Source organism: Neofelis nebulosa, chromosome 10 (genome assembly GCF_028018385.1).
Source record: "Neofelis nebulosa isolate mNeoNeb1 chromosome 10, mNeoNeb1.pri, whole genome shotgun sequence".
NCBI lineage: Eukaryota > Metazoa > Chordata > Mammalia > Carnivora > Felidae > Neofelis > Neofelis nebulosa.
In genome coordinates this window covers 38,652,233-38,679,911 of record NC_080791.1, presented here as the reverse complement: position 1 = coordinate 38,679,911, position 27,679 = coordinate 38,652,233, and the positions used below count along the sequence as shown (strand labels likewise).

General features: G+C 49.6%; 1 protein-coding gene and 2 long non-coding RNA genes across 5 annotated transcripts; 1 reads left to right on the top strand and 2 right to left on the bottom strand.

Moving 5' to 3' along the window:
• Nucleotides 1-27,679, top strand: ENDOD1 (endonuclease domain containing 1). 2 transcript variants are annotated; one of them, XM_058687412.1, is made up of 3 exons: nucleotides 1-430; nucleotides 23,139-24,038; nucleotides 25,817-27,679. In XM_058687412.1, exons 1-3 carry the CDS (start codon nucleotides 131-133, stop codon nucleotides 25,829-25,831), a joined length of 1,215 nt encoding a protein of 404 aa, XP_058543395.1. In that variant the 5' UTR covers nucleotides 1-130; the 3' UTR covers nucleotides 25,832-27,679. The 2 variants fall into 2 exon arrangements, with proteins under 2 accessions (XP_058543395.1, XP_058543394.1); XM_058687411.1 differs by lacking the exon at nucleotides 25,817-27,679 and having other exon boundaries at nucleotides 23,139-24,379.
• On the bottom strand, nucleotides 17,652-23,345 carry LOC131487114 (uncharacterized). 2 transcript variants are annotated; one of them, XR_009249616.1, is made up of 3 exons: nucleotides 23,256-23,345; nucleotides 22,472-22,622; nucleotides 17,652-17,969 (listed from the first exon to the last, which is right to left on the bottom strand). It is a non-coding gene; the product is annotated as an uncharacterized LOC131487114 (long non-coding RNA). The 2 variants fall into 2 exon arrangements; XR_009249617.1 differs by lacking the exon at nucleotides 23,256-23,345 and adding an exon at nucleotides 23,002-23,140.
• Nucleotides 24,369-25,818, bottom strand: LOC131487115 (uncharacterized). Its single transcript, XR_009249618.1, has 2 exons — nucleotides 25,254-25,818; nucleotides 24,369-25,002 (listed from the first exon to the last, which is right to left on the bottom strand). It is a non-coding gene; the product is annotated as an uncharacterized LOC131487115 (long non-coding RNA).

Below are 27,679 nucleotides of genomic sequence, written 5' to 3'. Positions count from 1 at the left end.
CCCAGCCCGGCCCCGCCGAGCGCTCGCCCCGCCGCGCCCGGGTCCCGACTTCCCCTCCGGCCCAGCCCGCAGAGCCCGCGCGCCCCCCGGCCGGCCGCCGCTCGGCCCCGCCGCGCTCGCAGAGGCCGCCATGCGGCCCGCGCGCTGGCTCGCGCTGGGCAGCCTCCTCGCCCTGGCCGCGCTGCTGGAAGGCCGGCTGGTGGGCGAGGAGGAAGCCGGCTTCGGCGAATGTGACCGCTTCTTCTACGCCGGGACCCCGCCAGCGGGGCTGGCGGCCGAGGCCCACGTGAAGATCTGTCAGCGCTCCGCGGGCGCGGAGCGCTTCGCCACCCTGTACAGCAGCCGGGACCGCATCCCCGTGTACTCGGCGTTCCGCGCGGCGCGCCCCGCGGCTGGTGGCGCGGAGCCCCGCTGGCTGGTGGAGCCGCAGGTGAGCGAGCTGTGCCCGAGCCCGGGCGCGGGGCTGGCCCCCGAGGGCGCTTTGCAGCCGCGGCGAGGGCGAGCGCGCGGGCGGGGGCGCGGGCGGGGATGGGCGGCCCCGCGTCTTCGCGGCTAGGTCAGGAACCCCGGGTTTCCGAGCCTCCTCGCCGCACCCCACCCCCACCCCTAAGCCACAGCAAGAGCCTGGCGATCCGCGAGCCTCCGGAGAAGCCGCGCCGCCGCCCTCGTCCACCCCGAGGCCCCCAGTGGGAAGTGGTTCTCCCCTACAGTTCGGGGTAGACATCTGCAGTGTCTCATTCATTTCCTGACCAGTGAGGAGCGTGAGACTGACCATTTCGGATCAGCCGAAAGCCTCGGCTGGGAGCTCCCAGGCCTTGGCGCAGGTCGTTGCCACAGTTCTTTGGGCCTGGGTAGGTGGGTGGGCATTTTCATGCCCATTTTGCAGAAGAGGAGATCAAGGCCCAGGGAGTGAAGAGACTTGTGGAAGTCTGCCCAGCCGGGAAGATGGGGCAGGTGTTCACTGCCCTTTCTACTATGGAAAAGCTTCTCTTTTGCAGAGGCCACCTGGGCCTAAAAATCCCTTGTGCACACGACATCGAGTACATTCGGTCTGAAGTTGCGTTGAGTTAGGACCATAAAGGCACATATTTGTAGAAATGCAATGGGAGAGTTACAAATCGTAGGGAAACTGTCCAACTATTGGGAAGGGCAGACAAGTTTTACCTGACTCTTCCTAGCTACGTTATCAGACCACGTGGAAATCATGTCATGAGTGTTCTGTACTGTCGGGTGAGGGTGACCGAACACTGTAAACAAGGTTCCCAGAGGCCCTGCTGAACTGCCTTAATACATTCTGCCCCACGTCTGCCTAGCCATCCCCCTCTCTGCACACGCAGCCAGGCTCCCCTTTGGTCAGTTCTCACCGTCCTCCCACCTTGTCTCCTGCACCTGCCCCAGCTACCAAGACCACCCCCCCCCACCCCCAGCTGGGAGCAGAGCTACCCACTCAACCCACTCATTCCTGATAGTCACAGCTGGCCAAAACCACATGGGCGAACAGATTGGCTTTGAGGTGCTTCATTCAGAGCCCTGGGTTGTAATCCCTGCAATGTCATTCAGGTATTTCTAGCTCTGAGAGCTTGGCCGGGTCTCACGCACTCTTGCACCTCAGTCTTCTTACGTTCCTCTCCGTGTCCATTCCGTAGCCTATGATGTCAGGACCTATGAGATCAGGCATTGGAAAAAACCTTTCTAAGTTGTACACACCTAAAATACATATTGATCTAAACTTAGTTTGCCCTCAGCTGCACCCCCTCGATCTCTCTGCATATCCCCCAGATCATTATGCGTCACGATTGTGCCCCTGTCAAGAAACAGATGATCTAGTCCTTTCTCCTTGAGGGTCTCGTGAACAGCTTAAGGAGACCATACACGTGGCGAGGAGGACACAGGGAGGCACGCTAAACAAATTTCAGTTCAATTCAGAGCACATTTAGTCATCAGTCACCTGCTGGGTGCCAGGCTCTTAGGGCACCAGGAGAACAGAGGATGCCCCTTGAGCTCTAAGGTTTCCTAGTGTGCAGGTGAAGAATCAGCTGATGAGAGCTGGGCTGCGTGGGTTCGAGAATCAGCTCCTCTCAGCTAGCTGTAAACTTGGCCAGGTTATTTTAGAGCTAATGACGGGGTGGTGTTGAGGATTAAATGAGTTACTATATAAAGTTCCCTAAGAGATGCCTGGCATATAAGTACCAGCTGTTTTTAGGACATAAGCGAAACCCATAAGGTAAACAAAATCCTACTAGATTTCACCTGTCTCCAGGGTGATAGGGGAAAGAAAGCCTTAGGGTCAGCGTGACATTGGTGCTGTGCCTGGAAGGATGAGGCAGAGTTCAGAAGAGAGACAGGAGGAGGAACATCAAGAGTGAGAGTGGTGGCTTCAGGGGTTAGTGCGTGGGGAGGGGTTGGGATTACTAAACTAGTAGAAGTACGCAGGTGCCAGTCTGCTCAAGTGTTCAGAATAAAGGGGAATAATGGAAGGGAGAGGTCGGGTGTGAAGGAGTGATTAAGGAAGGTGTAGTGAGGCAGAGCCATTTATGCAGTTACAGAAGGAGTCACAAAGGAGCAGGTTTCATGGGCAGAACTGAGTCATCCAGGCGGTGGAGCCCCTGGGGCAGGAAATGAGGAAGGGGATGGGAGAGGAGGGGGGAAATTGTTCCAAATGGCATCTCGAAGCGTTGAGATGAACAGTGGTTTGGAAACAGTACAGGAGGCCGGAGGTCCCAGCCGGGAGCTCAGAACGGTGGCAGTGGCTGATGTTTTCCTCTGCAAGATGGGCTTGGGTCCCCTTCCCACCCGGCCTCGGTGAAGTGGGCCAGGAGCCAGAGGGTATGAGGAAGCAGGGAAGGAAGGAGGGAGGGAGGGAGGGAGGAGGAGCTGCAGGCGGACTTGGGGCACACTGCGGCAGACCTGACTGCTGCCTGCTCCCGGAGGCCTGCCTCCCCGCCCGGGTCCCGGCTGCAGAACCGTGCTCAGGGCTCGCTGTGGGCCTCTGGCTGCTTCAGAGCACTTGGTAATGCTGAGTTGCCCTGTGCCCACATCACCTTTTTATGAGGTCAGCTTTACCAAGAGCAGACTGGCGAGGGAGAGGCAGGAGGCCAAAGGAGCGCGGTGCTTGCCTTGGGTAATGAGTCAGTCAGGGCGGCCCTGGCCCCGCGGCTCCCAAAGCCCAATTCAGCACCTTTCATAGCTGTCCTGCAGTTTCCCTTGGGAAAAACAAGCTCCTAACTTGAAGATCATAGAAACTTGGGCACTCTTGTGCTTAAAACCTTCAAGGTGTTGGCTGCCCTATACCTACAGGACAAAGTTCATTCTGCAGGATGCAGTTTTACAAGGCCGTCCGTGCCCTGGCTCCTGTCTCCGGCTCCAGCCTTGTTCTCACTCCTCCCCACCCTCACATTCTATGTTCTAGTATTATCCGGCCGCCTGGTCTGCCTCTCATAAAACTGTACTGTCTGTACTTCTGCTTCTGTACTGTTTGTCACTTCTGCTCATTCCTTTTTTTTTAATTTTTAAATTTATTCATTTTTGAGAGAGAGAGCGTACGTGAGCATGAGCAGGGGAGGGGCAGAGAGAGAGAGAGAGAGAGAGAGAGAGAGAGAGAATCCCAAGCAGGCTCTGCCCTGAGCCTGACATGAGGCTCCAACTCATGAACCATGAGATCATGACCTGAGCTGAAATCGAGAGTCAGACGCTTAAGGGGAGCCTGGGTGGTTCAGTTGGTTAAGCGCCGACTACAGCTCAGTTTGTGCGTTCACAGCTCACAGTTTGTGCGCTCGAGCCCCGCGATGGGCTCTGTGCTGACAGTTCAGAGCCTGGAGCCTGCTTCGGATTCTGTGTCTCCCTCCGTCTCTGCCCCGACCCCACTCACACTCTGTCTCTCTCTCAAAAATAAATAAACATTAAAAAAAAAAAAAAAAAAAAAGAGAGAGACGCTTAAATGACTGAGGCACCCAGGGACCCCATGCTCCTTTCCTGTGCCCAGAATCCTTTCTGTACTACCCCCATCTTGCCCCTCACTTCCTCCTCTCCTCCGTCCTTTAAGACTTCTCGGTGACGGGGCGCCTGGGTGGCGCAGTCGGTTAAGCGTCCGACTTCGGCCAGGTCACGATCTCGCGGTCCGTGAGTTCGAGCCCCGCGTCAGGCTCTGGGCTGATGGCTCGGAGCCTGGAGCCTGTTTCCGATTCTGTGTCTCCCTCTCTCTCTGCCCCTCCCCCGTTCATGCTCTGTCTCTCTCTGTCCCAAAAATAAAAAAAAAACAAAAACAAAAAAACGTTGAAAAAAAAAAAAAAGACTTCTCGGTGTCATCTCTTCCAGAAAGAATTGTCCACCTGATTGTGGTCCATTGCTCGGTGCTCCGATAATTTCTGTCTTTTTTGTACTTCCCACTTTGTTTTAGAATTGCCTACTTATGTGTCTGTCTCAGTGGCCCTTGAGAAGTGAATGCGGCACCCTTATTCATCTTGCTTATGTTCCTAAGTGCCTGGGACACGGACAGTCTTAATAAGTGTTGAATAAAATAATTCACTGTTAGGCTCAATCAGGCAGCAGTCAGGGAGACGCTCTGCTTGAGCCTTCTTGGGGGGACATGTACGGCTTCAGAGGCTTGCCCCGTAGCTGGCCAGCAGCCGCTAATACAAACATGTCCATAAGGACAGCCGGAACCCTCTTCTAAGTCCACCCCATTAGTTCTTGCTCTGGCCTTTGGAACGCAAATGATTTGGATCTCTTGTCTAGACAACAGCTCCTTGGTGTCGGATATAGGATCCCCATATCCGCCCACACTGGAAGAATTTAAATGGGATCTTCTGAGGCACAGAAGGAGAACTTTCAGAGGAAGCCGAGAAAACAGAGAGTTGTTGTAGGTTTTATGTGGAATGTGGTTTAAATTGAGAATGGGGGAAAAGGCAAAAAAGAGATGAGAAAATCCCATTAGCCTGATGAGGATGGTTTGGAAGGCTTCCAGTCAAGACCCCAGAGACTTGAGAAGTGGTTTCTGGTATGGTACCAGGAGCATCACACCTTTTAGTCCCTCGATTCCTTGCCATTTAATGGAAGAAATTTTGGATAAGGTATCGGTGATGCCTTTCAAGCACATTGTCAATTCATGCTGGAGACCGACATTTAAGATCCTACCAGTTTTTAAACATGAATACTGAATGGATCTGGCTTTATATTCAGCTTACACTTTTTTTTTTAAAAAATTTTTTTTTTCAACGTTTTTAATTTATTTTTGGGACAGAGAGAGACAGAGCATGAACGGGGGAGGGGCAGAGAGAGCGGGAGACACAGAATCGGAAGCAGGCTCCAGGCTCCGAGCCATCAGCCCAGAGCCCGACGCGGGGCTCGAACTCACGGACCGCGAGATCGTGACCTGGCTGAAGTCGGACGCTTAACCGACGGCGCCACCCAGGCGCCCCCAGCTTACACTTTTTTAATCGTACAAAAATACTCTGATGTCATTGTCTTCGTTGGAGAGACGAAGGGAGGTTAATTGATGTGCCCAATGTCACACAGTTTGGATTTGAACTCATGACCCTTTGCTCTTAGTTCAATGCTCTTTCGGTACGTCGTGGAGATTCTTTGACCTCACAGTGAATCCACTGCGTTAATGGTCATGGGGCTTTCCTCCTCCTCTTTTATATGGGGATCTTCATTTCTACTCTATTTCTCTTTCCCAATGGTCGTAGGACCAGTGGGAGCACATATTTGGCCACATAAATGTTGCTTAGATGTCGGTGGCTCTGGAGTGAAGGGTATGTTCTGGTGAACTACACAAGCGTTTTCCTAAAGGGTCCGATAAGGTCATATTTCAAATCTTAGTAAATGTGAACAGTCATCACAACTTAGAATCTTGATTCAGTTCTGGATCTTTCATTTCTAACAGCAAACAGGACAATTCTGATACCTACTTTCTAGTTAAGAGACTTGAATTCAGACCCCTGCTCTGCCACTTATAAGCGATGGGACCTTAAATTCTTCCAGTCCTGTTTTTCTGATCTGTACGTTAAAGGCAATGATAGTGTTTTTCATAGAGTGGTTGTGACAAATGCACAAGGTAACACACACAGACATGTAGCACGGTACCCAGAGTACGGTAAGGTCTTAGTAAATATTAGTGTGTATACTTTATTAAGTTCTTACTCTAATGGGTGTTATTAATTGAAAAACTTCATTTGTGTAAGCCCTGTGCCCAACCTGAGGCTTGAACTCACAACCCTGTGATCGAATCACATGCTCTGCCAATTGAGCCCGCCCCCTTTTTTTATTACTGTTTTTGAGAGAGGGAGAGTGCAAGCAGGGGAGGGGCAAAAGGAGGGGGGGGGGAGAGAGAGAGAGAGAGAGAGAGAGAGAGAGAGAGAGAGAGAGAAAGAGAGAGGAAGGAAGGGTGGAAGGATGGCTGTCCCAAGCAGGCTCCGTGCCCAGTGCGGAGCCCGTCGTGGGGCTCAATCTCACGACTGTGAGATCATGACCTGAGCTGAAATTAAGTGTCAGATGCTTTACTGACAGCCACCCAGGTGCCCCTATTACGTTTTTAAGATTGTTTTCTTAAGTAAGCTCTACACCCAGTGTGGGGCTTGAACCCACGCCTCTGAGATCCTCCCTGTCCTGAGTAACCAAGAGGTGTGTTGTCACAAAACAAACAGTGAGCAATCGCATTGCAATCTATTGTGCTGAGCCCAGGTGAGAAGTCTGGGAAGCGCCTACTCAGAGGGATGCTTCCCAAGTCAGTCACTCGCGATGTCTTCCTTACCGGGGCGCAGAGAGCAAAAGCCAGAGTCACACAGGCTACCTTGCCTTGCATTTTTTTTTCCTTTTCTGGGTTTTTCTTCATCTTTGAATTCAGTGTTCCCGTCTGATTTGTGGTCATCCTCAGGGGCAAGTTAAGGTACTTGCCCTACATTGGCGGAACATTTCGGGGATATTCTGTCCTCAAACCGCCCAGTGGACACCGTTCGTCAAGTGTTCACACTTAAATCTGGATAGGTCAGAAAGGAGCTATCATTTATTGATCCCTTACCGTGTACAAGCCGCTAGATGCAGAGCCTGGATTAGAGTTTATGGCTGTCGGATTCCCAAGCTCTTACTACCCTTTCCACTCTATTGTACCGTCTCCCAAATCCAGTGTTTGTATTTTCTCTCCAGATTCCAAATGGACTGACTGGGGCTGTTCCTTTACTGAATTCATCTAGGTCTCCGGATGCTTTGTGGCTTTGCTCCTAATGGACCATTCTGAAAATCCCTGTGTCAGCCTGTCAGTAGCTCAATTATTAGCTCCTGGTGATTCAGTGGATCGTTCCTTGACTAAGGATTGTAGTCCTTGGGTTTCAAATATCTCTTCCTTTTAACTGTCAGTGAAACTTTTAAAGTACAAGTGAGAATATGAGAAAAGAAATCCTCCCATTTGCCAGTGGTTTTGCTTCCGGTGATCTGGCCGTGCTCTTGGAATCACTGTTAGTTCAAGAACGTTTTCCCCTTCAAGGTGTAGATCGTGTCTCCTGGGTGGCCACGTACCCTTTTGATTCTGTAGAACATGACATCTGATGGCAGCAATGATCTGCTGCCTGCTGATATATCTGGCCACTGAAAGGAAGGAAAAGTAAAAAAGAAACGACTCATGGGGCGAACCAAAAATAGAAGCGCCATTAGTATTCCAGCCATGCTTCTATTGACCCAGTGCCGGACAGAAGTGTGGCTCAATCAAAAGAGGTCAGGCTGAGGACATTCTATACTTTCAGTCAAAAGGAAAAATATGGTACATTTCATTTTGGAGCGTAAACAGATGGCGGACATAGTAGTTGAAAATATAAGTTAAATTACATGTTCCAGTTGACTTGTACCTTAATTTTAGGGATGATTGGTCTTGAGTTTTGATTGATTTTCAGCTGGCAGGAACACCTAATGCTTTAACAAGGCCCTGGGCCCTTTGTCACTTAATTCACTAAATCGACAAATATTTATTCGAGCATCTGCTATGTGTGAGGCACTGTTCTAGGCCCTGGGAATAGAGCAGTGAATCAAACAGACAAAAATACCTTCTCTCATGGAGCTTAATATCTACTGGAGAGCACAGGTGATTATAAAATAAATAAATAAAAGACAGGGCATGTTAAATAGTGAAAGGGCGAAGAAAAATAAAGCAAGGCGGGAGGATTTGACCTATCCGGGAAAAGGTGAAGTTTTTAAAGGGCTTTCAGGGGAGACATCGCTGTGGAGGTGACTTTGTATACACACCTGAAGGAAGTGACAAAGCCAGTCATGCGGGTATCTGGGGAAAGGATGTTCCAGGCAGAGAACAGTAAGTACAAAGGCCCTGAGGCAAGAGTGTTCCTCACGTTTGAGAAAGAGGCCAATGTGTCGAGAGAAGGAGAAATGAGGAGAGTAGCAGGAGCTGAGGTCAGAGAGGTGGTGTGGGGGATGGCAGATCACTTCGGGCCTTCTGGGCTATTTGTACGAAACCTGCCTTTGGTTTCTTAGTGAGATGGGATGAGATGGGATACCATGGTGCCCACTTTGAGCGGTGGATTTTGGACGTGCTCTGACTTACATTTGCATAGGGTCATTTTGGCTGCTGCATTGACAACAGACCGTAAGGGTTCAAAGGCAGAGCAGAGAGACTAGCTAGGTGGTTTCAATAATCTGGCAAGAGATGATGGTGGCTTGGACCACCAGGGCTGGCATTCTTTCTAGCTCAGAGTATATTTTAAAGGAAGAGCCGAGAGCAAGAGAAAGGGAGGAGTCACAGATAACCCCCAGGACTTTGGCCAGAACAACTGGAAGAATGGAGGTGCCTGTGAATAAGGTGAGGATACTAAGGGAGGAGCTGGTGTGTTAGATGTCCTAAGGGTGAGATGCCTTTGGGTGTTGAGCAGAGCTTCAGGTGGGGGCCTAGAACTCTGAGTACTTTCTCACACAGGGCACTTTTCTAGGTGTGTTTTCACATGTAATCTCACTTAATCTGAGGATCCAAAGCAGGTGCTGCGCTAACAGCACAGAGCCCGATGCGGGGCTCAAACTCACGAACCGCGAGCTCACGACCTGAGCTTAACTGAGCTTAATGCTTAACTGACTGAGCCACCCAGGCGCCCCCCCCCCCCACCCGCCGCCCCCATCAGGATGATTTTACACAACAGAGGATGTTCCCAGCCCCACTGCCACGTGCCAATGAACATCAGTGCCCGCAGCCTCCAGGAGCACCCTTGTGCCTGCAGCCACGGCAGGTCCCAGGATCTGTAAGTGCCTCATTGGGCTGAGGGCGCTGTTGCCTCCTTTTGCAGTCTTGCTCCGTTCTAATCCGTCCTGGGCATTCCTATGGCCGTTATGCAAGCAGACATTCTCTATAAGGTGATTCCTCAGTGGATCACCTAAAAACTCCTTCAAGCCACAAGGATCGTCCCGAGTCTGGGTGAGCGTGGCCAGGATAAGGGCGGGGTCTTGGGTCTTGTCGGGGCGTGGAGCTGTTGGCTGCTGGAGGTGGGCTGGGTGCCACGCATGAGCCTGACAGCCCGGCTCCTGACCAGGTGCCAGTTGCCTGAGGGAAAAGGTGCAAGCAAACTACACCCTCCAGAACCCCACCTCTGGAACAGAGAGAGAGAACCCACTCATCCATCCGTCGGTCCTAGTGAGTGCGAGAATCCCTCCGGTGCACCCAACCTGGCTCCCCAGAGAAGGAAAGCCAGGCTGAGCCCAGCACATTCTGAAACTGCATAGCCCAGTAATGTATTACACCCTGCTTTGGGACCAGGAGAGGGACTTTGCTCCAACTCAGCACACCCCACCTCTTTAAAAGTACAGAAATTCCTTTTTTGCCTTCAGGACTGTTGGTAAACTGGAGTCCTTCCCCTGTGCAAGTTCTCACCTTTGCCCTTACGTCCTAGGTAACCTGGTTTTAACGCAGCTTGGCCAACGAGCCTTCCCGCTGTGTCTGGGCAATGGCAGCATTGGTTTCCGGAAGTCCCCTTGTCATAACATTCGTAACTGAGGGAAGAAGCCAACCCATATCACATCGGCTTTTTGAGTGGATTGGCCAGGATGCACGATAGAACTGGGCCATGTAAGGAAATGGCCACTGTTGATGTTTCTGAAAGACTGGGCATCCACTGTAGTCTCCAGATGCACGGAAGCCGGGGAAGGGAAAGCCGGGTTTGTGAACCATAGTACGCCTTTACTTGTTCTGGAGCATCTCCACTGTATCTGGAGCCATGGCACCCATGACGACAGAGGCCTCCTTCATGGCCAAGCGCACCGTTTGGTGTGGTTGGTGACCTTGCTCTTGCACCTCAGCCGGACAGACCTCGCTCCTGTGACCCCTGCCTTCTGCACTTTGGAGGCCCAAGTCTGCTCACCTTCCTCTAGGGCTCTGCAAAGCAGCTTCCCCATTGGTTAACCCTTTCTACCCACATCTCTGAATTTACTGCACTCAGAAGCCAGAGAAATACTCTCAGATCATTAATCCCATCGTGCCTCCAACAGCCTCAGCGGAAACTCTCCAAGGCTCCCCATTTCTCCTCAGATAAAGATAAGGCCTTATCGTGGTCTCCGGAGTCCTGCACGCGTGGCTCCCGTTCCCCGCCTGGCCTTATCTGGTGTCACACACATTGCCAGGCCTTTGCTTCTAGCCACTTTGGCTTCTGTGGGGTGTGGTGCTGCTGTTTTTTCACGCCCATCATAGGGCCTCCGTACCCGCTGTTTTGGTTTTGTTTTTCGTCTTCCGGGATATTCCCAAACAGGTCAGCTGCCCAGAATACTCTCTAGCAGTACCAAACATACCTTTCTTTGCTAGCGTGTTACAGTTGCACAGTTATTTGTGGAACTAACTGAGCACCACCCAGCTAGACTCTAAGGTCTGTGAGGGCAGGGTACAGGGCTGTTGTTGCTGTCAAATCCTCGCCCTCTAACGCAGGGACCGGCAAACCGTTGCTATAAATGGCCAAATAGTAAATACTTCAGGCTTTGTTCGCCGTGTAGTCTCTGATGCACCGATTCAGCTGGGCTGTTAGAGCACAGAGACAGGCACAGACAATACATACATGAACGAGCATGGCTGTCTTCCAAGGGAACTTTATTTACGAAAACTGGTGGTGGGCTGGATTTGGCTCACAGGCTGTAGTTTGCCAGCCCCATGGTCTAGCCCAATGCCAGCACTTGGGCGGTAATTAAGGAGTGTCGCTGAATGCTGAGCGCTTCACGAATATGGATTGAACAGCAACAGTGAAATTCGAACGCTGGGCGGGTCGTCCTATTCCTATTATAGCCCGGCAGCCCGAGATACATCTCAGCTGTGTGTGGTGATGGCCCCTGTTTGTCATGTTAAGGGTTTTTAGGATTATAAACATAACATATGCTTATGGTAAAAGTATTTTTCGAACATTCTAGAAGTATATAAGGAAAAGGGTCTCATTTCACGCAGATAACGAACTAATCTTTACAATTTGCGTGTGTGTGTGCTAACATTCCAGAGATTTCTGTTACACATAGAGACGCATGGAGGCACTCCTACTCTTTATTCTAGTCAACAAGGTTCAGGGCCCTTTTGGACTCTAGCACGCCCCTCAAACAACCATCATACCCATGGAGTGGGAGAGTGGAGGGGCTCTGGATGAGTGAATTTGCACATACACAAAAATAATTTATTGTATTTAGAAATAGAAGGCCTGGGGCCTCCACATGCAAAGTCTATTTCTTTCAAGTCGGTATCCAGGTAACTCACAGACAGCCTGAAATAATCTTACCTTCTTCTCCCTTCCTGTGCTCCTGAGCAGCGGTGATCCTTCTCCTCTTAGAGGAGACTTGCTGGCCTGCCCAAAGTCACAAGGCAAGGAGGTGACAGAGCTGACAGCTCTCCTCATGTCTAACCTGGTGTTCTGTCACTCAGCCGTGCTGCCGTGTAGTCTCACATCGAGAGGAACTCGAAGAAGAGCGATGTTCATAAAACCCAGGAGGAAAGGTCCAACACATGGAAATGATCTTGCCCGAGAGCAGATTTACTAGCCTTAAATCATATTTATTACACAGCGTTGAGAAGCACATGCTGTCTCTTTTGTGCTTTAAACACAAGGATAAGATTTAATAGTTTGAGGAGGGTTTAGGTTGGATGCAAATAAGCCATTTCCTGACAGCGAGAGTTATGACACCGTGGGGAAGGGTCCGAGGGCTGTGAAGTCCCTAGCGATCTTTAAAATGAAGGGTGGATTTTGCCAGTTGGCTTTGAAGAAAGGCTATTTTTTATAGCTGTAATCTCTTTTCTTTTTTTCTAAAATTTGTTTTTTGGGGGGCAGAGGTGAAGGGCAGAGAGAGAGGGAGACAGAGGATCTGAAGCAGGTTCTGTGCTGACAGCAGAGAGTTCAATGTGGGGCTCGACCTCATGAACCTCAAGCCCATGACCTGGGCTGAAGATGGACGCCCAACTGAGCCCCACCGTAATCTTGCGTGGAGATAGGCTTTGAGCCTTTCCCGGTTTTCTGAGGAGGGTGACTCTGAAATTGGTTGACAGTGGTGATATCTCAGCCTCAGTTCCATGCCTGAGTGGCTCACTGACCAGGCCCATTACTGTTGCTTTTGCTGCTCTCAGTATTAGGTACCATTCTGCTCCCCTGTTCTTGCCACAGGCCAGTGCTTGAGTTTTTCCTCTCTTCTTGTACGTAATAAATGTGGTCACAGCCAGTCAGACAGAGACAAGGGTTTATCACACATTTGTTCTCTGGCAGCGAGTTGGGGTTTAAGAGGTAGGCATGGAATTACAGGGGTTTTCGGTGATTGAAACAAGCCCGCGCCGTTTCTTATCTGCTCATTCACTTACTCATTCCTGATCAGCGGGTCTAGAATTTTAGCACTGCAGAGTATGAGTAGTCAGGTACCCAGCTCCTGATTGACTCTTTGATTAGTGTTGTCATTCTCTTCCACGCCAAAACCATTTATTCAATTACCAGTACTAAGCCACGATCTAGGAATCTAAGATGTGGTCATGGAACAAGCCCCAGCCCCTTTCCGCAGATAACTTGTTACTTAAGGTAGGAAGGCAGATCGTGACCCCAGCTTAATTCTCTCCTAGTAGACTGTTAGCCCTGAAAGGGCAAAGACTGAGCGAGCATACAGAGTGGTTCAGAAAATGGGTCTTAGTGGGAGACAAAATTGGGCCGTGTCCCAGCTCTGTCATTTATCAGCTGTGTGACCTTGGAAATGTTACCGAATCTCAGGGAGTTCAAGTTCAGTCCCTGTCTGTGGCACAGGGCTAATTGTCCCAATTCCATGGGGGAGTGACGAAGATTCGGTGTGACAGTGTGTACAAAGGCCACTCTGCATCGTGTCCAAGCCCTCACTACATATACGTTAAGCATGTTGAACGAACAAGTCACCTTTGCTTCCCAGACCGTGCCTGCCTTGGAGACAACCGGGATGAGGCTGACCATACTCCTAGGTTTGACCCAGTATTATTTCTGAAATGGCTTCCTGGCCTGTGATGGGAAAGTGAGAGGTCAGACTCCTAAGGTGGCCAAATGGGAGAGGAAGATAGGTCGGGCCAAGCAGCAAATGCAATAAAACCAACAAAACTGGGGCTTTGTCAGTGTTGTACCCACCTTCGGTAAAAAGAAGGGTCCAAAGGTCAACTCTAAAGTCCTTTGTAATCCTGGATTTCTCTAATAAAATATGAGCTGGCCAAAACCAAAAACCAAAAATCCATACTCCTGCTCCAATGCTACCTTTCTTATGACTGGTCTCAGCCTTTTCTGTGGCTCCTATGCTGTCCTCCATGTTACTTAGCCCATTGACGCATTCTTTCTTGAAGAACTTAGGAGAAGTTCCTTCTCTCTGGGCTGTGGGGTGCCCCCTCTGGTCTGTCCCGAGACTTCTGGAACCAGGACAGCCTTGTCTCTTTCCTTTGTTCCTGAGATTTAATCCAGGTGTCTGGGAAGTTCCATGTCTGTAAGGTTCCTGCTCCAATTCCCACAGGGGGCTTGCTGGGTTCTCCTGATGCTTCGGGCTAGTTGGTACATGAATCATAAACTTACCCAAGCTTGTTCAGGTGAAGGGTAGGGCTGTTGTAACAGATGACTGGTAGATTCACAGACATAGCAACGGAGGTACACACAGGCCTCAAAGGAACCAGAGCTCAGAAACTTCCAGAAACCAAATGGTCCCACAGACTTTAGGGTCTTTATCCTACTCTCCTCTTTTAACTAGTTTTCCTGCTTTCCCATGGGTCAGCCTGACTACCACCTCTAAACTGCATGTAGCAGCCTCCATACTCTAATTGTTGTCTGTCTCTGAGTTTCTTGGATTATGTTGGATTAAAAACCTAAGAGAGCCATCTGATTGGTTGCTGGCCAGATTGGCCATCCCTTGGTTGTGACTGGCAAGGGGGTGGGGAGGGGGAGGTCACGTGGTCAGAAATGCTGTTTTTAGAGATAGTATCTGAAATACTCAGTTAATTTAGAAACAGAAGTTGACTGTGGCATGTTGACGAGGGCTGTATATATACCTGGTGGTTGCGGGAGCCTGGTTGGGCGGCCATATTAGATTACTCGAGGGACCTTCACTACTCAACAGAACTGGTTCTGTGTACCAACTGTATGTGTAATTCATGCCACAGAGGCCCTGAGGTGGAATTGATCCTCCCAGGACTGGGTGAGCTGTGATCTTGGGAAAGCACTCACAGAGGCTGTCTCAACCCAGGGTCCTGGCAGGAAACAGATGGAACTCTCAAAGTAGTTTAACCGACAGAATTGAATGAAGAAACGATTTACAGAGAACTAAGGGAGTCAGCAAGACAGGGTAAAGCACCTGGGGCCTAGCCATTGCAGGGACCTGTTACCATCCCAAGCCCGTGGGGTCAGGTGGGAGCCTGGTGAGAGCCATGACTGCCCAGAAACTCAGCCAGAGCCACAGCTGCAGCAGCCAGGTGCAGGAGGAGCCAAGGAATAAATACTCTGGTCTCTCTCTTCCCACCCTTCCGTTGGCTGCTCCAGGCAGAAGCCAGAGGGCATGAGAGCTCAGATGATGTGAGCCAGCCTCCTGGGGCACAGAGCAGGGCAGAGAGGAGTGGAGAAAGGATCTGGGAGGCCAAAAGACACCCCCGGCATGGGGGCTGTGGGGCTGGGGCTGGGCCTGAGCGCCCAGGAGGAGTTCAAGCAGCAGAGAGGAGTGGTGAGGCACCCCCACCACTGAAGTCATGGGTGCCCATACAGGGGGAAGCAGGGAAACACTCACGTTACATCCATATAACTGATGTTGTTGGGAACGGATTGGCCTGTTTTGGCTGAATGAAAGGGAAGATTTGAGAGAAGAGATTGGAGGGGTTGGGGAGGCCTTCTGAATATACCTGTTTGCCATTTAACCAGGCAACATAGGATACTATTGAAGATGTTAGAATAGTGAGATCTGCTCAAAAGAGTCTAAGTAGCAAAAAAGGACTTCTTATTCTGTGGATGGATAAGGTAGGAAATCCATGTTTACACAGTTTGATGATCAGAATATTCACTGCTCCAACAGGTGGAGGATTTAAATGGCCCTATAATACTTTATTCTCTCCCTTGGTATTGTCATCACAGCTCTTGCAATTTGTGAATAATACTCTCACAAATCGCAAGGATCATGTGGATCTTTTTTATTTTAATTTTTTTTAATGTTTTACTTATTTTTGAGAACAAGAGAGACAGAGCACGAGCGGGGGGAGGGGCAGAGAGAGAGGGAGACACAGAAACCCAAGCAGGCTCCAGACTCTGAGCTGTCAGCACAGAGCCTGACATGGGGCTCGAACTCACAGACTGCGAGATCATGACCTGAGCGGAAGTGGGCCGCTTAACCGACTGAGCCACCCAGGCGCCCCTTATGTGAATCTTTAAGCCCAGCTAGGCACTACCCAAGGGTGACTTAAACATTTGTTTTTTGGTGTGGGGTTCATGGACCCCCTGCATCAGCATCACCTGGGGTGGTGGTTAAAAATGCACTTCTGAACCCCACTCCAGCCCTGCTGAATATACCTCTGGTGTGAAACACAAGAATCTGCATTTTTAACAGGGACCAAGGTGTTTCTAACACAAACTAAATTCTGAAAACTACTGATTTAAGGAGACAGCACTCATTTCTGTAGTGGCTATCTGGGCAGGAGTGAATGCCACCAGGGACCCATATGATGAATGAGAATCTGATAAAGATCTAGCCCAGCGGGTTCTCAATTTAGAATCATCTGGAGAACTTTAAAAACATCCTAGATGCCCAGCCCTCTTGCTACTCCAGAATTCTCATTTAATTGGTCTGGGGCGAGGCCTGGACATATTTTATGTAAAACTTCCAGGTGATTCTGACAGGCAGCCAGACCCAAGAACCTCTAATCTTGTTTGAACTCGGAAGGTGGAAAAAGTTAGAAATGGAAGAAATGTCTCAACTTAACAGACTTTTTGGAATTCCGTACCCCACGGTCAAGTGCTAAGAATAATTGCTCTGGAAAAGAAAGCAGAGAACAGAGTGGAAAACAGGCTGCAGTGAGTAATGAGGAAGGAAACCAAAGAAGACCAGGGATGATGTAACCTGAGAAGGTACTGCAGTTCTGGAAAGGTCTTAAAGGACTCGGGCACTTCTGTAGACTCCCAGCAGGAGTTTGAAAGTTGGAGTTGGGCATGAGAAGGAGCAGCCAGAGGAGTCCCACGGGAGCTTGTCTGTCCCTGAGGCCACCCATGGGCCTCCCCTCAGGCATCCTTTGCTGGCCCAGCCGTGTATTGCCAGTTTAGGGTTGGTGCATTTTTTAATCCCCCCGTTTCTTTCCATTTTTTTAAATTTTCAAGAAAAGGTTGAAATGGAAGTGGAACATCCTTTGATTCTTTCTTTTCCATCATCTTCTGACTCGGGGGGAGAGAACCCTTCACGCAGCTTATCTTTGTACCTCCACACCCTGGACACGGGCTGAACACCTACTGTGTGCACAGCACCAGGAGAGCCGGAAGGCCTGCTCCTCCCCAGGCAGGAAGGTGTGTGAGCGGCCCTGGGGGCCCAGAGGAAGGGTGATTCACAGGGAGGAAGGCGGAGGGCACCCCAAGGCCTGCCTGAGTGCAAAAGGGCTGGTCAGGAAATGAAAAGCCCTGTGTTTCTCTTTCAAAAGAAAAAAAAAAAAGAAAAAAGAAAAAAATCCTGGTAGGTCTTCTAAAGCTGTTTCTGTTCCCAAGGGTATAGAGAATATTTTGGATGCCAAATAGGGAGGATTTTTTTTTTTTTTCTTCTTAAATGGGTGGGCCGGAACTGTTTATTCCCTTCCTGAGAGCTGAAAGGTCTTACGGTTTGTCCTTCCTCAAACGCCCCTCATTTGCTATGGAGGCTTCACCAGCCTCCTGCTACTTTTCTGAAAGGCAGCTCTTTCCTCGAGCTGCATATTTTCCATGGCAAGTACATTGTCTCAGACTTCACCCAAGGCCTCAGATCTAGTTCATTCTGATGTGCGTGACTGTGCAGAGGCCCTGTTTGCGCATCCAGCTCCAGGTCTGATAAGATCATCCGATGTCACCGCTGTCAGCTGCACTCATGTTCCTTGTAAGGAGGGGGCCCTCTTACCCACTTCGTGGTGGGCAGCGGGATGATAGCATCTTTTTAATGTCCCTGTGTGTGTGTGTGTATGTGTGTGTGTATCATAGTTCAGCGCAGAAGCAAAATCGGAATACCAGCTGTTCTGCTCATTCAGTCACTTAGTCTTGTTGAAAATAAAACAGCTCCCAAAAGAACAGCCTGTTTGTCCCCACAGAGTAGGTAGGCACTCACGGGGGGTCTCTCCTGATCACAGGATCTTATCTGAATCAGCCCAGCAGAGAGCTTATCTAGCCTCAGGCTAAGATTTTCCAGGGGGAGGAAACACCACCCCTTTCTGAATCATCACAAAGTTCCAGAACCGTTTTGATGATCCTTCTAGATGACCACCTTTTCCTTGCGGCGGATCGTGGAGCAGAACCAGAGGACGAGCTGACCTCTCTGGAGCCTCTCTTTCTCATCTGCAAATTGCAAGAGATGATGTGCATCAGAAGATTGTTGCAGAGGTCAAATGAGGTCACTCTTGCAACAACTGTCAGTCACTCCCCGGTGACAAAGGGCCGCTGTGCTGGCTGCAGGAGCACAGAGGTGATCGGGCACTGTCTCGGACCCTTCAGTATAGTGGGATGGACAGATGGAGAAACATAGTTTCAGTGCCTGCCAGCTGTCCCCCCACTTTGTCTCTGCTTGCCTAAATCGACCATCCACTTGTGTCCTGTCCCCCTCAGCCACACCTGGCTGCCACTCCCCAGCCTCCCCGGTCCACGTCCCCTGAGCCCGTCTTGCTCGTCACCTGCGCTCGCACCCACTCAAGTCTCTCCATCAGCAGTGCCAGTGGCTGCCAACTGCCGCCCTCCGTCCCTGCCCACCTGGACTCTGAGGTGCTTCAATTCTGTTTGCAGTGAGTGCCAAGGCCGCCCCACTTCAGTCCCACCAGTTCTTTCTCTGCACCTGTCCCTGACCTGTGGGTCACGGCTGTGCACAAAAGCAGTGCAAAAACTGTAACTCTGGCCTAAGCACAGCTGGTCTGTCCCCATCCTGGTTGGCTTCCATGGAGCCTTCCCTTCTTTCCAGCGTCTTTCCTGCCCTCTCTCATGAATTCCCTGGCACGGTGACCACCAGAGGCCGGCAGACCTTCCCTGCCCTCCTGACGCTCTGCCTCCATGTCCCCACTTACGGCAGAGAACTGACCCATACCAATTCCCCATGTCCCCTCCCCTTCCCGCCATGTTCTCAGGAGAGGTCCCTTCACCCCCGGCTGACTCTTCTCCATGTGCTCCCAGTATCATTCCCTTTGCTGTCCCATCCCCCTGTGGCATTGGTGTCCTCACCACCAGAATACTAATAAGCAACACCCACCAAGAACCTAAAATACGCAGAGTCTCCATTATGCTTTATGCAGATGAAGTACAAGAGATGGTCCTGGGGGCACCTGGGCTACTCAGTTGATTGAGCATCCGACTCAGGTCATGATATAATGGTTCATGGGATGGAGCCCCGCATCAGGCTCTGTGCTGATGGCGTGGAGTCTGCTTGAGATTCTCTCTCTCCCTCTCCCTCGGTCCCTCCCCTAGTTTCTCTCTCCCTCTCTCTCAAAATAAATAAACTTGAAGAGAGATGATGGCAGTGTTCGTGCTCCTTACAGTCTGTAAGAATATATGAAACAAATGCCCAAGAGCCTGCTCTCCTGCATATGCAGACACCGCCCCCTCCCCAATCCCAGTGTCTTCTTCTGTTGGATCCATTGTGTGTGCTCTTTAAAACTAATCTTGGTGACTAGTGATGAGCTTCTCCCACATTCCCATCCTCCCCACCTGGGCATTCCAGCCCTCTTGCAAAGCCTCTGTGCCGCTGTGCTTCTGGGACATTCTGGGACCCTGTGCACACTCTCAGGGCTGCAGCCACTCTCTTGCCCCATGGCACAGCCCCCTGACTGGTCTTGGAGGTCCTGACCGGGACCCTCACTGACCTCCTGTCTTCTGGCCCTGTGGGACCCTGTGTCTCGTCAAAACCCTTGTGCAGGCTTGCTGCTGGGAAGGGGATTAAGGGAACTCCCCTGTACCTGCCAGGCCTCTGAACTGTTGCAAGAGAAGGTGCTTGTGAACTTGGTATGATTGCAACCTTAGAGGAGTTGAGAAGAGAGAGCAAGAGGAAGGGGGAAGGATGGGGGCAGAGTATGGCTGCCGAGCCTCCATGTTTGTGTTCTCCTCCTGCGGACCGTTGTCACTGTCGACAAATAGCTCTTCTTCCGCACTCAGTGACAGACTCCCCTGTGGCAAATCTGTACCAGGTGACTCATGTCCCTGATGTTTGCATGGACCTCGCAGCCCAGAAACCCTCAGGGACCGGGCTCTGCTCAGTGACACTGTGCCCCTGAGATAGATGCCTTTGAGCCCCCAAGTGCTCCCTTGCACAGAGACCTGAGCAGCCCCACCCTCCCAATGCCCCTTTCCCTCGGTGGTGTGTGGGGGCCGGAAGACCATCTTTGCTCATCTCTGTGACCTGCTCCTCAGCAAAGGGCCTGCTCGTCCCCTGCCTTTACCTGAAGCTTCTCAAACAAGTGGTCTGCAGTCTGCTCTTGCTCTGTCCAGTCACCTTCCCCACCTGTCTTCCTTTCCCAGTCCTCTGTGGACATCGCCCTTTGAAGTCTCACTAAGGATTCTGGAATCATCGAAGGCCTTGATTTTCGTCCCCATCCTTCCATTTCCCCTCTGGCAGGTGCCACAGTGTTGATCTTCTGTAGCCAAAGCTTTCTCGAAACTTCCTTGACTCCTGATGTGACACTAGATGACTGATTCTCCTGCGGCTCCATCTGTGTTTCCCAGTTGTCTCTTGTCCTCTGCCTGTCCTCCAGCATGGCCACCCTGTGGCTCTCCTGTTCCCTTCCTTACCCAGAGGCATGGACTGCTGCTGGCGCGGAGCTGGGGTTTTGGAGTCTGAGAAGCTGGGTGTAAGCCTTGGCCCTGCCATTTACATATTGGATGACCTTGTACCTGCTGCTTAACTTTTCGTGTTCCTGCGAGTAAAACGAAGATGATGATAACACCTAGCTGGGAGGGTTATGTGAGGAGTCAACGCAGCAGCTCAGTGCTTTCCAAAGTGTAGTCATTGGCAAACCCGCTTTACAATTTTGGCCACATCCGAGGTAATGGGGATCCTATCGGGATTAAAAAAGATGCTTCGTACTGGGCCCCTGGGTGGCTCAGTGGGTTGAGCGTCCCACTTCGGCTCAGGTCATGATCTCACAGTTCGTGAGTTCGAGTCCCACGTCAGGCTCTGTGCTGACAGCTCGGAGCCTGGAGCCTGCTTTGCATTCTCTCTCTCTCTCTCTCTCTCTCTGTTCTTTCCCTGCTCACACACTGTCTCTCTCTCAAAAATAAATAAGGATTTAAAAAAAAATTTAAAAGATGCTTTGTATGGAGCTTTCCATGGTGCCTGGTATGCAGTGAGCATTCACTAGGTGGTAGTGATAATTATCCTGTGATGAGTTATCTGTATATCAGACCATTTATAATCTGCTTCCTGCCACCGTTTCCAATCATCCTTTCATTTTTCCTTAGTCAGAATCCGATTTTCGCCGGCTGCTGGTCTCTGCCCCGACGCCTTGGTGTAGAAGTCTTGTTAAGCCTTGCTGACCTTTCTGTTTCTCTGAATTTATCCAAGTCTTGCACATCCTCCTAATACCACCTCAGCTTCTGCCTTCTTCAGGAAGAAGTCATCGTTGACTGCATTCATTGTGCCCTTCCTTCCTTTCAAATTGGTCTGCTCTTTTTCTTCATAGCATGTATTCGGCATTTAACATAAACCGCACCGCACTGTTGTTTTTCTCTTGGTTTCCTATTTCACTTTGCACCTATGTCTTGTTTTCCTAAGTAGATGGTGAATTTCTTAATGTGAAGGCCTGTTTCGAGGCAAATAAGGCAGTGATCAAGGACACCAGCCATGAGGCTGGACTTTCTGCATTCACATGGTAATGCCACCACTCACGGTGTGGCCTTGAGTAAGCTTCTTAATCTTGATGTGCCTCAGTTTCTTCATCTGTCAAAAGGTGATCATGGTACCTAGTTTTTTTGTAAGTTTAAATGAGTGAATACTTAGCATAGCCACTCACTGATGTAATACATGTAAAGTTCTTTGAATTGTGCCATGTAGGGCTCATTAAGTGTTGATGGCCATGGTGGTGGTTTTTGTTACCAGTCCTAACGCTTCCTTCTATAGTACTGGTCCCACATAATATACGCTTAATAAATATTACTGAATAGATGAATATTTCCCCTCCGGTGCTCCTCTGCAATTTTCTATCAGTCTATTTTTCTTACATGCATGTTGGCAAGAAAATTGAAACTCTCCTGTCATTTAATTCCAACACACGCACACACACAAATCCCATGGGTTTTAAGAGCTTTTACTGTCTGGCATAAAGGCCAACTCATTGAGAGAAACAATTGTTTTTTTCCTTGCACTAAATTTGAAAAAGGAATTTATTCTAAGATTATTTATGGGGCAGGATGCTGGTGGAGGGGGAGAGTTCATTTTTCTAAAACCTCTTAACATGTGATCAGGAAAAAAATTTTCCACTAAACACAGGAACTATATCAAATGACGTGGGTGGCCCAGGGGGACCAGGTCAGCTGGGAGGTGGATTACAGAGAGAGCTTTGTACCTGCTCCTCCATCCACAGGTTCCACTGGGAAACCAAAGAGTAAGATGAAGTGGTGCGTGCAAAAGGACAAGTGTCACCCAGAAATGTAATCTGAAATCACCTCTTACATCATAGGCGTATTTTTGTCTTCAGCGAGCAGTGTTGTCAGAAATTTACAATCATGGCAATAACCAGATCATTAAACTATGTCTGCAGAGAGTGTGGAAAAATACATCTGCCCTTTGCATGACAGCGCGTCAAAGAATATATTAGACTTTCTCAATCAAATACTCTTACTATTTCTAGTACGGTTTTCCATACCTGAGTTAGGTATTTTAATTCCATACACACTGACATTCCTTCAGAAAGTGGAGCCTCCCAAGACATACTTGATTGTTCTGCAGAGTTAAGCAAGCATGGAGATGCTGGGAAGCTGTTTTGCTGCCTTTACTCGATAGAGTTTCAGATGATGCTGTAACAGATGACATTAAAACACTCGTCACCTTGGGATCAGAAGAGTTTTGTCATAGGTTAAAACAATGGTTTTAAGACAAGACATAGGAATCATAATGGGGATTTCTGTCAGTGGAGGTCAGCTAGCAGACTATCATAAGACCCTGGGATTTAATGTTTTATAAACGGTGTGGTAAAGTGACTTCATAATGTAATACCCAATGTGTGTGTGTGGTGGTGGGGGGGGCGCGTGCGCAAGTGTGCGTGTGAGAAGGTGTTATCACAGAGCAGTTCTACCCAGGTGGAGTGTACGCAGGACAGAAAACAGGAAACAGTCTAGTTAGAAGCCACTTTCAAACACCAGTGTCATGGGATATTAGGATGAAGTGTGTGCGCACCAGAGGACCAAGCGCTCCCGAACCCCAGCGCGAGGAGGGTTCGTGCCGTAGGGACTCCAGAGCCTTGGAGGAAGGGTTCGAGCGCACCGTCGCCGCTGTGAACAGCATGCATCTCAGTCCTTGCTCTCTTCTTTCAGATTGACGATCCCGCCAGCAACCTGGAGGAGGGGACTGATGAGACTGATGCCATCGCCTCCGTGAACAACCTGGGGAGCAAGCAGGCCCTGAGTGCAGATTACGTGGATTCTGAGTACCAAAGAGGACAGCTGTTCCCGTTCTCCCTTGGCAGTGATTTCCACGTGGCCACGTTCGCTCTCACAAATGCAGCTCCGATGACCCCGTCCTTCCGGGAGCGGTGGTACATGAATCTCAACAGCCTAATGGACCGCGCCCTGGGCCCTCAGTGTGGCGGTGGGGAAGACCTGTATATCCTCACGGGCGCTGTGCCCTCAGACCGCAGAGTTCATGGCAAAGTGACCGTCCCTGCGTTTGTTTGGCTGGCAGCCTGTTGTGCCGTCCCTGGCAGCGGCTGGGCCATGGGCTTTGTCAAGCACACCCGGGACGGTGACGTCATAGAGGACGTGATGGTGAAAGAATTGGAGAAACTGCTTCCGTTTAACCCTCAGCTGTTCCGGGACAACTGCGGCGAAACCGAGCAAGACACGGAGAGAATGAAAAAAATCCTGGAAGTGGTTAACCAGGTCCAGGACGAAGAGCGAGCGGTGCGATCGGAAGAGGGTGCTAGTGCCTGCTCTAGCGCAAAGAGCGAGAGATCTGCTCTGCTGCCCCCAGAGGCCTCTGAGGAGAGGAGTAGCTTTTGGGGCAAGTTGATGTGCCTGCTCGTGACCCCCGTCATCAAGCTTTTCCAGTTACTTTATTATCTTGCAGTGGGGATCCTGAAGAACATTATGTACATCCTGTGGTTTGTTACCAAGCAAGTGATTAATGGCATAGAAAGTTGCCTTTACCGCCTGGGTTCGGCCACCATCTCCTACTTCTTGGCCATTGGGGAAGAGCTGGCCAGCATTCCCTGGAAGGTACTCAAAGTCATGGTCAAAATCATCAGGGCCGTTCTGCGGATCCTTTGTTGCCTGCTCAAGGCCGTTTGCCGCGTTCTGGGCATTCCCGTCCGAGTCCTTGTGGATGTGGCCACTTTCCCTGTGCACACCATAGGCGCGGTTCCGATTGTGTGCAGGGACATTGCAGTGGGCCTCGGTGGCACTATCTCTTTGCTCTTTGACGCCGCTTTTGGTACTATGGGTGGCCTGTTTCAGGTTTTTTTTAGTATCTGCAAGAGGATTGGCTATAAGGTTACTTTTGACAATTCTGGGGAGTTCTAGAACTCAAAAAAAAACCAGTCATGTCCAGTTACGGTGAATTTGATTTTTTTTTTTTTTTGAAAGTAGAGAAAGCTGGAATATTTTGTCTTTGCAATGGGTTTCTGTTCACTGTCAATTACCACTCTATTTTGAGCGTTGGTAGGGGTATTTGCATGTTTTTGCAAAGGAAGATGGTATAATTTAGACTTGACCTAAGGGAAAGGTTGAGGCTGGGATTATGTGTAGGACATCTGTGTGGTGTGGGCAGACTTCCAAAGCATTAGAATCTTTATTCACTCTGCTATGGGTGGACCACCTGAGATTCTCTGGTGTTCATTTGTGATAACTAAGAATTACAGAGGAGGGAAGAATTAGAAGGCAACTTGAATCCAAAGAGTTTTGAAGCAAAGGAGAAAGGAATCTTGTTTCTGTTCTTTGAGACTTGAGGGCAAACCGCTAGAGATGATGTGGAGTGATTTCGTTTTCATTTGCTTCTCTTTCTCTCCAACTCGGCTGACCTCGGGAATGTGCAGACATGGTCCCCTGCTGAAATCACTTTTTTAGGGATAAAAAGAATTTGCTCTATCCCTTAGCTTTCCATGGCTTCCAAGGACCCGTAAAGTTGTGGTGTTTTTTTTTTTCTTCCAAAGATGAATTTTGCTGCATTTTTCTTTTTTTTTTTCTTTTTTTTTTAAATTTTTTTTTTCAACGTTTTTAATTTATTTTTGGGACAGAGAGAGACAGAGCATGAACGGGGGAGGGGCAGAGAGAGAGGGAGACACAGAATCGGAAACAGGCTCCAGGCTCCGAGCCATCAGCCCAGAGCCTGACGCGGGGCTCGAACTCACGGACCGCGAGATCGTGACCTGGCTGAAGTCGGACGCTTAACCGACTGCGCCACCCAGGCGCCCCTGCATTTTTCTTTTAGGTAACGATAAGCGTGTTATGTTAAATGTGGCATAACAGAGTTTGAATGTAAGGGCAAAATGTTTTCGCCCTTTGAACAGTGTAGTACAGTCCTCTCAGGTGTAAAGAAGAGAATGCAGAGGTCGGAGCCCTGCTCTGAGTTAGGTGCCGCAGGTCTGAGAACATCCTTAGCCAAGCTTGGATTAACTTGGGGTAGATTAAATTTCTGGCTGACAAGAATGGGCCCAAAGACTGACATGTTAAGCTAATATGAAAATCTGCATTCCTTAATATTCTAGATCAGGCTTTGTTATATATCAGGCAAGTACCCCATTACCATAAAGCGCTCAGACCTCTGTCCTTACATGATTGTTTTGGTTTAAGTGTATATAAAAGAGCCACAAAAGAAAAACTATTCTAGCTATAATTCCATATCCGTATATATCTAAGTTTATATACATATAAACTTGAATAAGAATCACTATGTCTTAGGAAATAATTTTTTAGTGTGTTTGAGGCTAGAAAAGTCTCCCATTAATGCAAGTTTGGTTTGAGAGCTAATCCCTATTTTTTTTTTTTTTTTTATCAAGCACTTGTCATTTTAAATCATGCCCTGAAAGAGAAAGCAGTATCTTCCAAACTTTGCTCTGCCTTCCACAGCTGAGCTGGAATCATCTGGATTTTTCTGAACGTTCTAAAGAGTTGCCGTGAGGTAGAAAGGGGCCAAGTGTAAAATGCTGATCTTGGGAGTGCAGGGTACCATTCATCTGAAAGTTAGTTGCAAACACCTGGGATCCAGAAAGGCAACAAGGAGAGAATAATGGGCTAGCTATCTGCAGCTGGTCAGTAGACAAGAAATGTGAGTGCAGTGACTTACATTTTGCTGAAAAATAATTGAATTGCACCCAGTAGAAGCGTAGCTCTCCTGACCAGTTGGCGGTACAATGTTGGGGATTACAAACACCGGACTAGTCCATGATAGGGGGATATGCGCTAGATTTATCCAAGAATCTTGAGCAGTAGTTTACCAACACTTCTGTTCGTGAATGTGAACATCTGTAGTTGGGCTTCCCTTCATTTCAGCGGCGTGGAGGTGCACGCCTTGGTAGTAAGGGGTGAGGGTTTGCCTTGGTACTAAGGGGTCAAGAATCCTGCTGGCAGAAGGGAAGGGAATCTACGAAGTAACGAGAGAGATGGTCTGGCCAAACCCCGAACTGATGAAGAAACCCAGGCACAGGGAGGGGCCAGGTTTGCCTTAGTTTCTTTGCTAGCTGATGAGAGACCAGGAGCCAAGGTCTTTTGTACCTGTCCTGCCACACCTGGGATGTCAGATAACGTGTGCGTGTGTGTTACTACTCAGCTGCCTCCTTGGACCATTGGCAGGGCTTTCTCCGTCATCCATCAAACAGAGCCTAGGCCCTGGCTCATCAACGGGATTCAGCCTAGGTGATGAAATGATTAGCCGTCCATGCACAGCCTCATGCTTACTGCCTCCCGCAGAATCTGTATTCCCTCACAGTATATATTTGCATACCGACAAGGCCCAAAGGGGGCATCTGTGGCAGCTTGAGCCTCTTGGCACCATGCAAGAAACAGGGCATCCAAACTGCTTCTTAAGAGCCATTTGGAAATGGCTTCTTTCTCATCTGTAGTTGTTTAGTGTCTTATTTATTTATTCTTGTGTGGCCTTTTGTGAAATCTGGGAATGAATAATAAAGCAAAATATATCCTTAAGGTTAGGTGGCCGAGACCCTCCACTCTGGACCGCGAGGGTTGGCTGTGCCTCTCGTTTACCGGAGCTGGCTCTAGCAGGCGGTTGGACTGCTGACCTTGCCAACCAAGCTACTTTGGGCTTTGAGATGAGAATTTGAGGTGTGAATCCGGATCGATGAACCCTGTCTCTGGCTTGAAGACTTTTCTGTGGCTCTGTTATGTTCTCAGGCCCACGAGAGGTCAGCCAACTCTTCCTCATTATGGAGCTAATTTTCTAGTCTGTGGATCAGCCACGCCTTTGGACACTCCTGTTTTCCATTGTGCCTTTTGAGTGTTGGCTTCTCACTCACCATCAGCACTTCCACCTCAATGCAGACTAGCGAGTTGGGAGAAGGAACTAGAATGAAGCACTCGCCATTCAGTCAGCCGTTCATCTGTCAAACATGCATTTTTGAACATCGAGGTTGCAGAGTTGCAGAGATCAGCGATACACGGATCCCATCTTGGAGGAGTTCAGGAATCTAGTGGAGGAGAATACACGGTACAATGGATAACCTGTAACATATCATGGCTGGTGCTGCAGGGAACGTGCCCCCGGGAGCACAGGAAGAAAGCCCACAAAACCATGGAAATTAGGGAAGCCTTTCTGGAGGGTGTGACAAAAGCCAATTGGACATTTTCAAGCTATGTACAATGCTGTGCACCTTGCGATGCTCAATAAAGTAATTACTGACAACTCA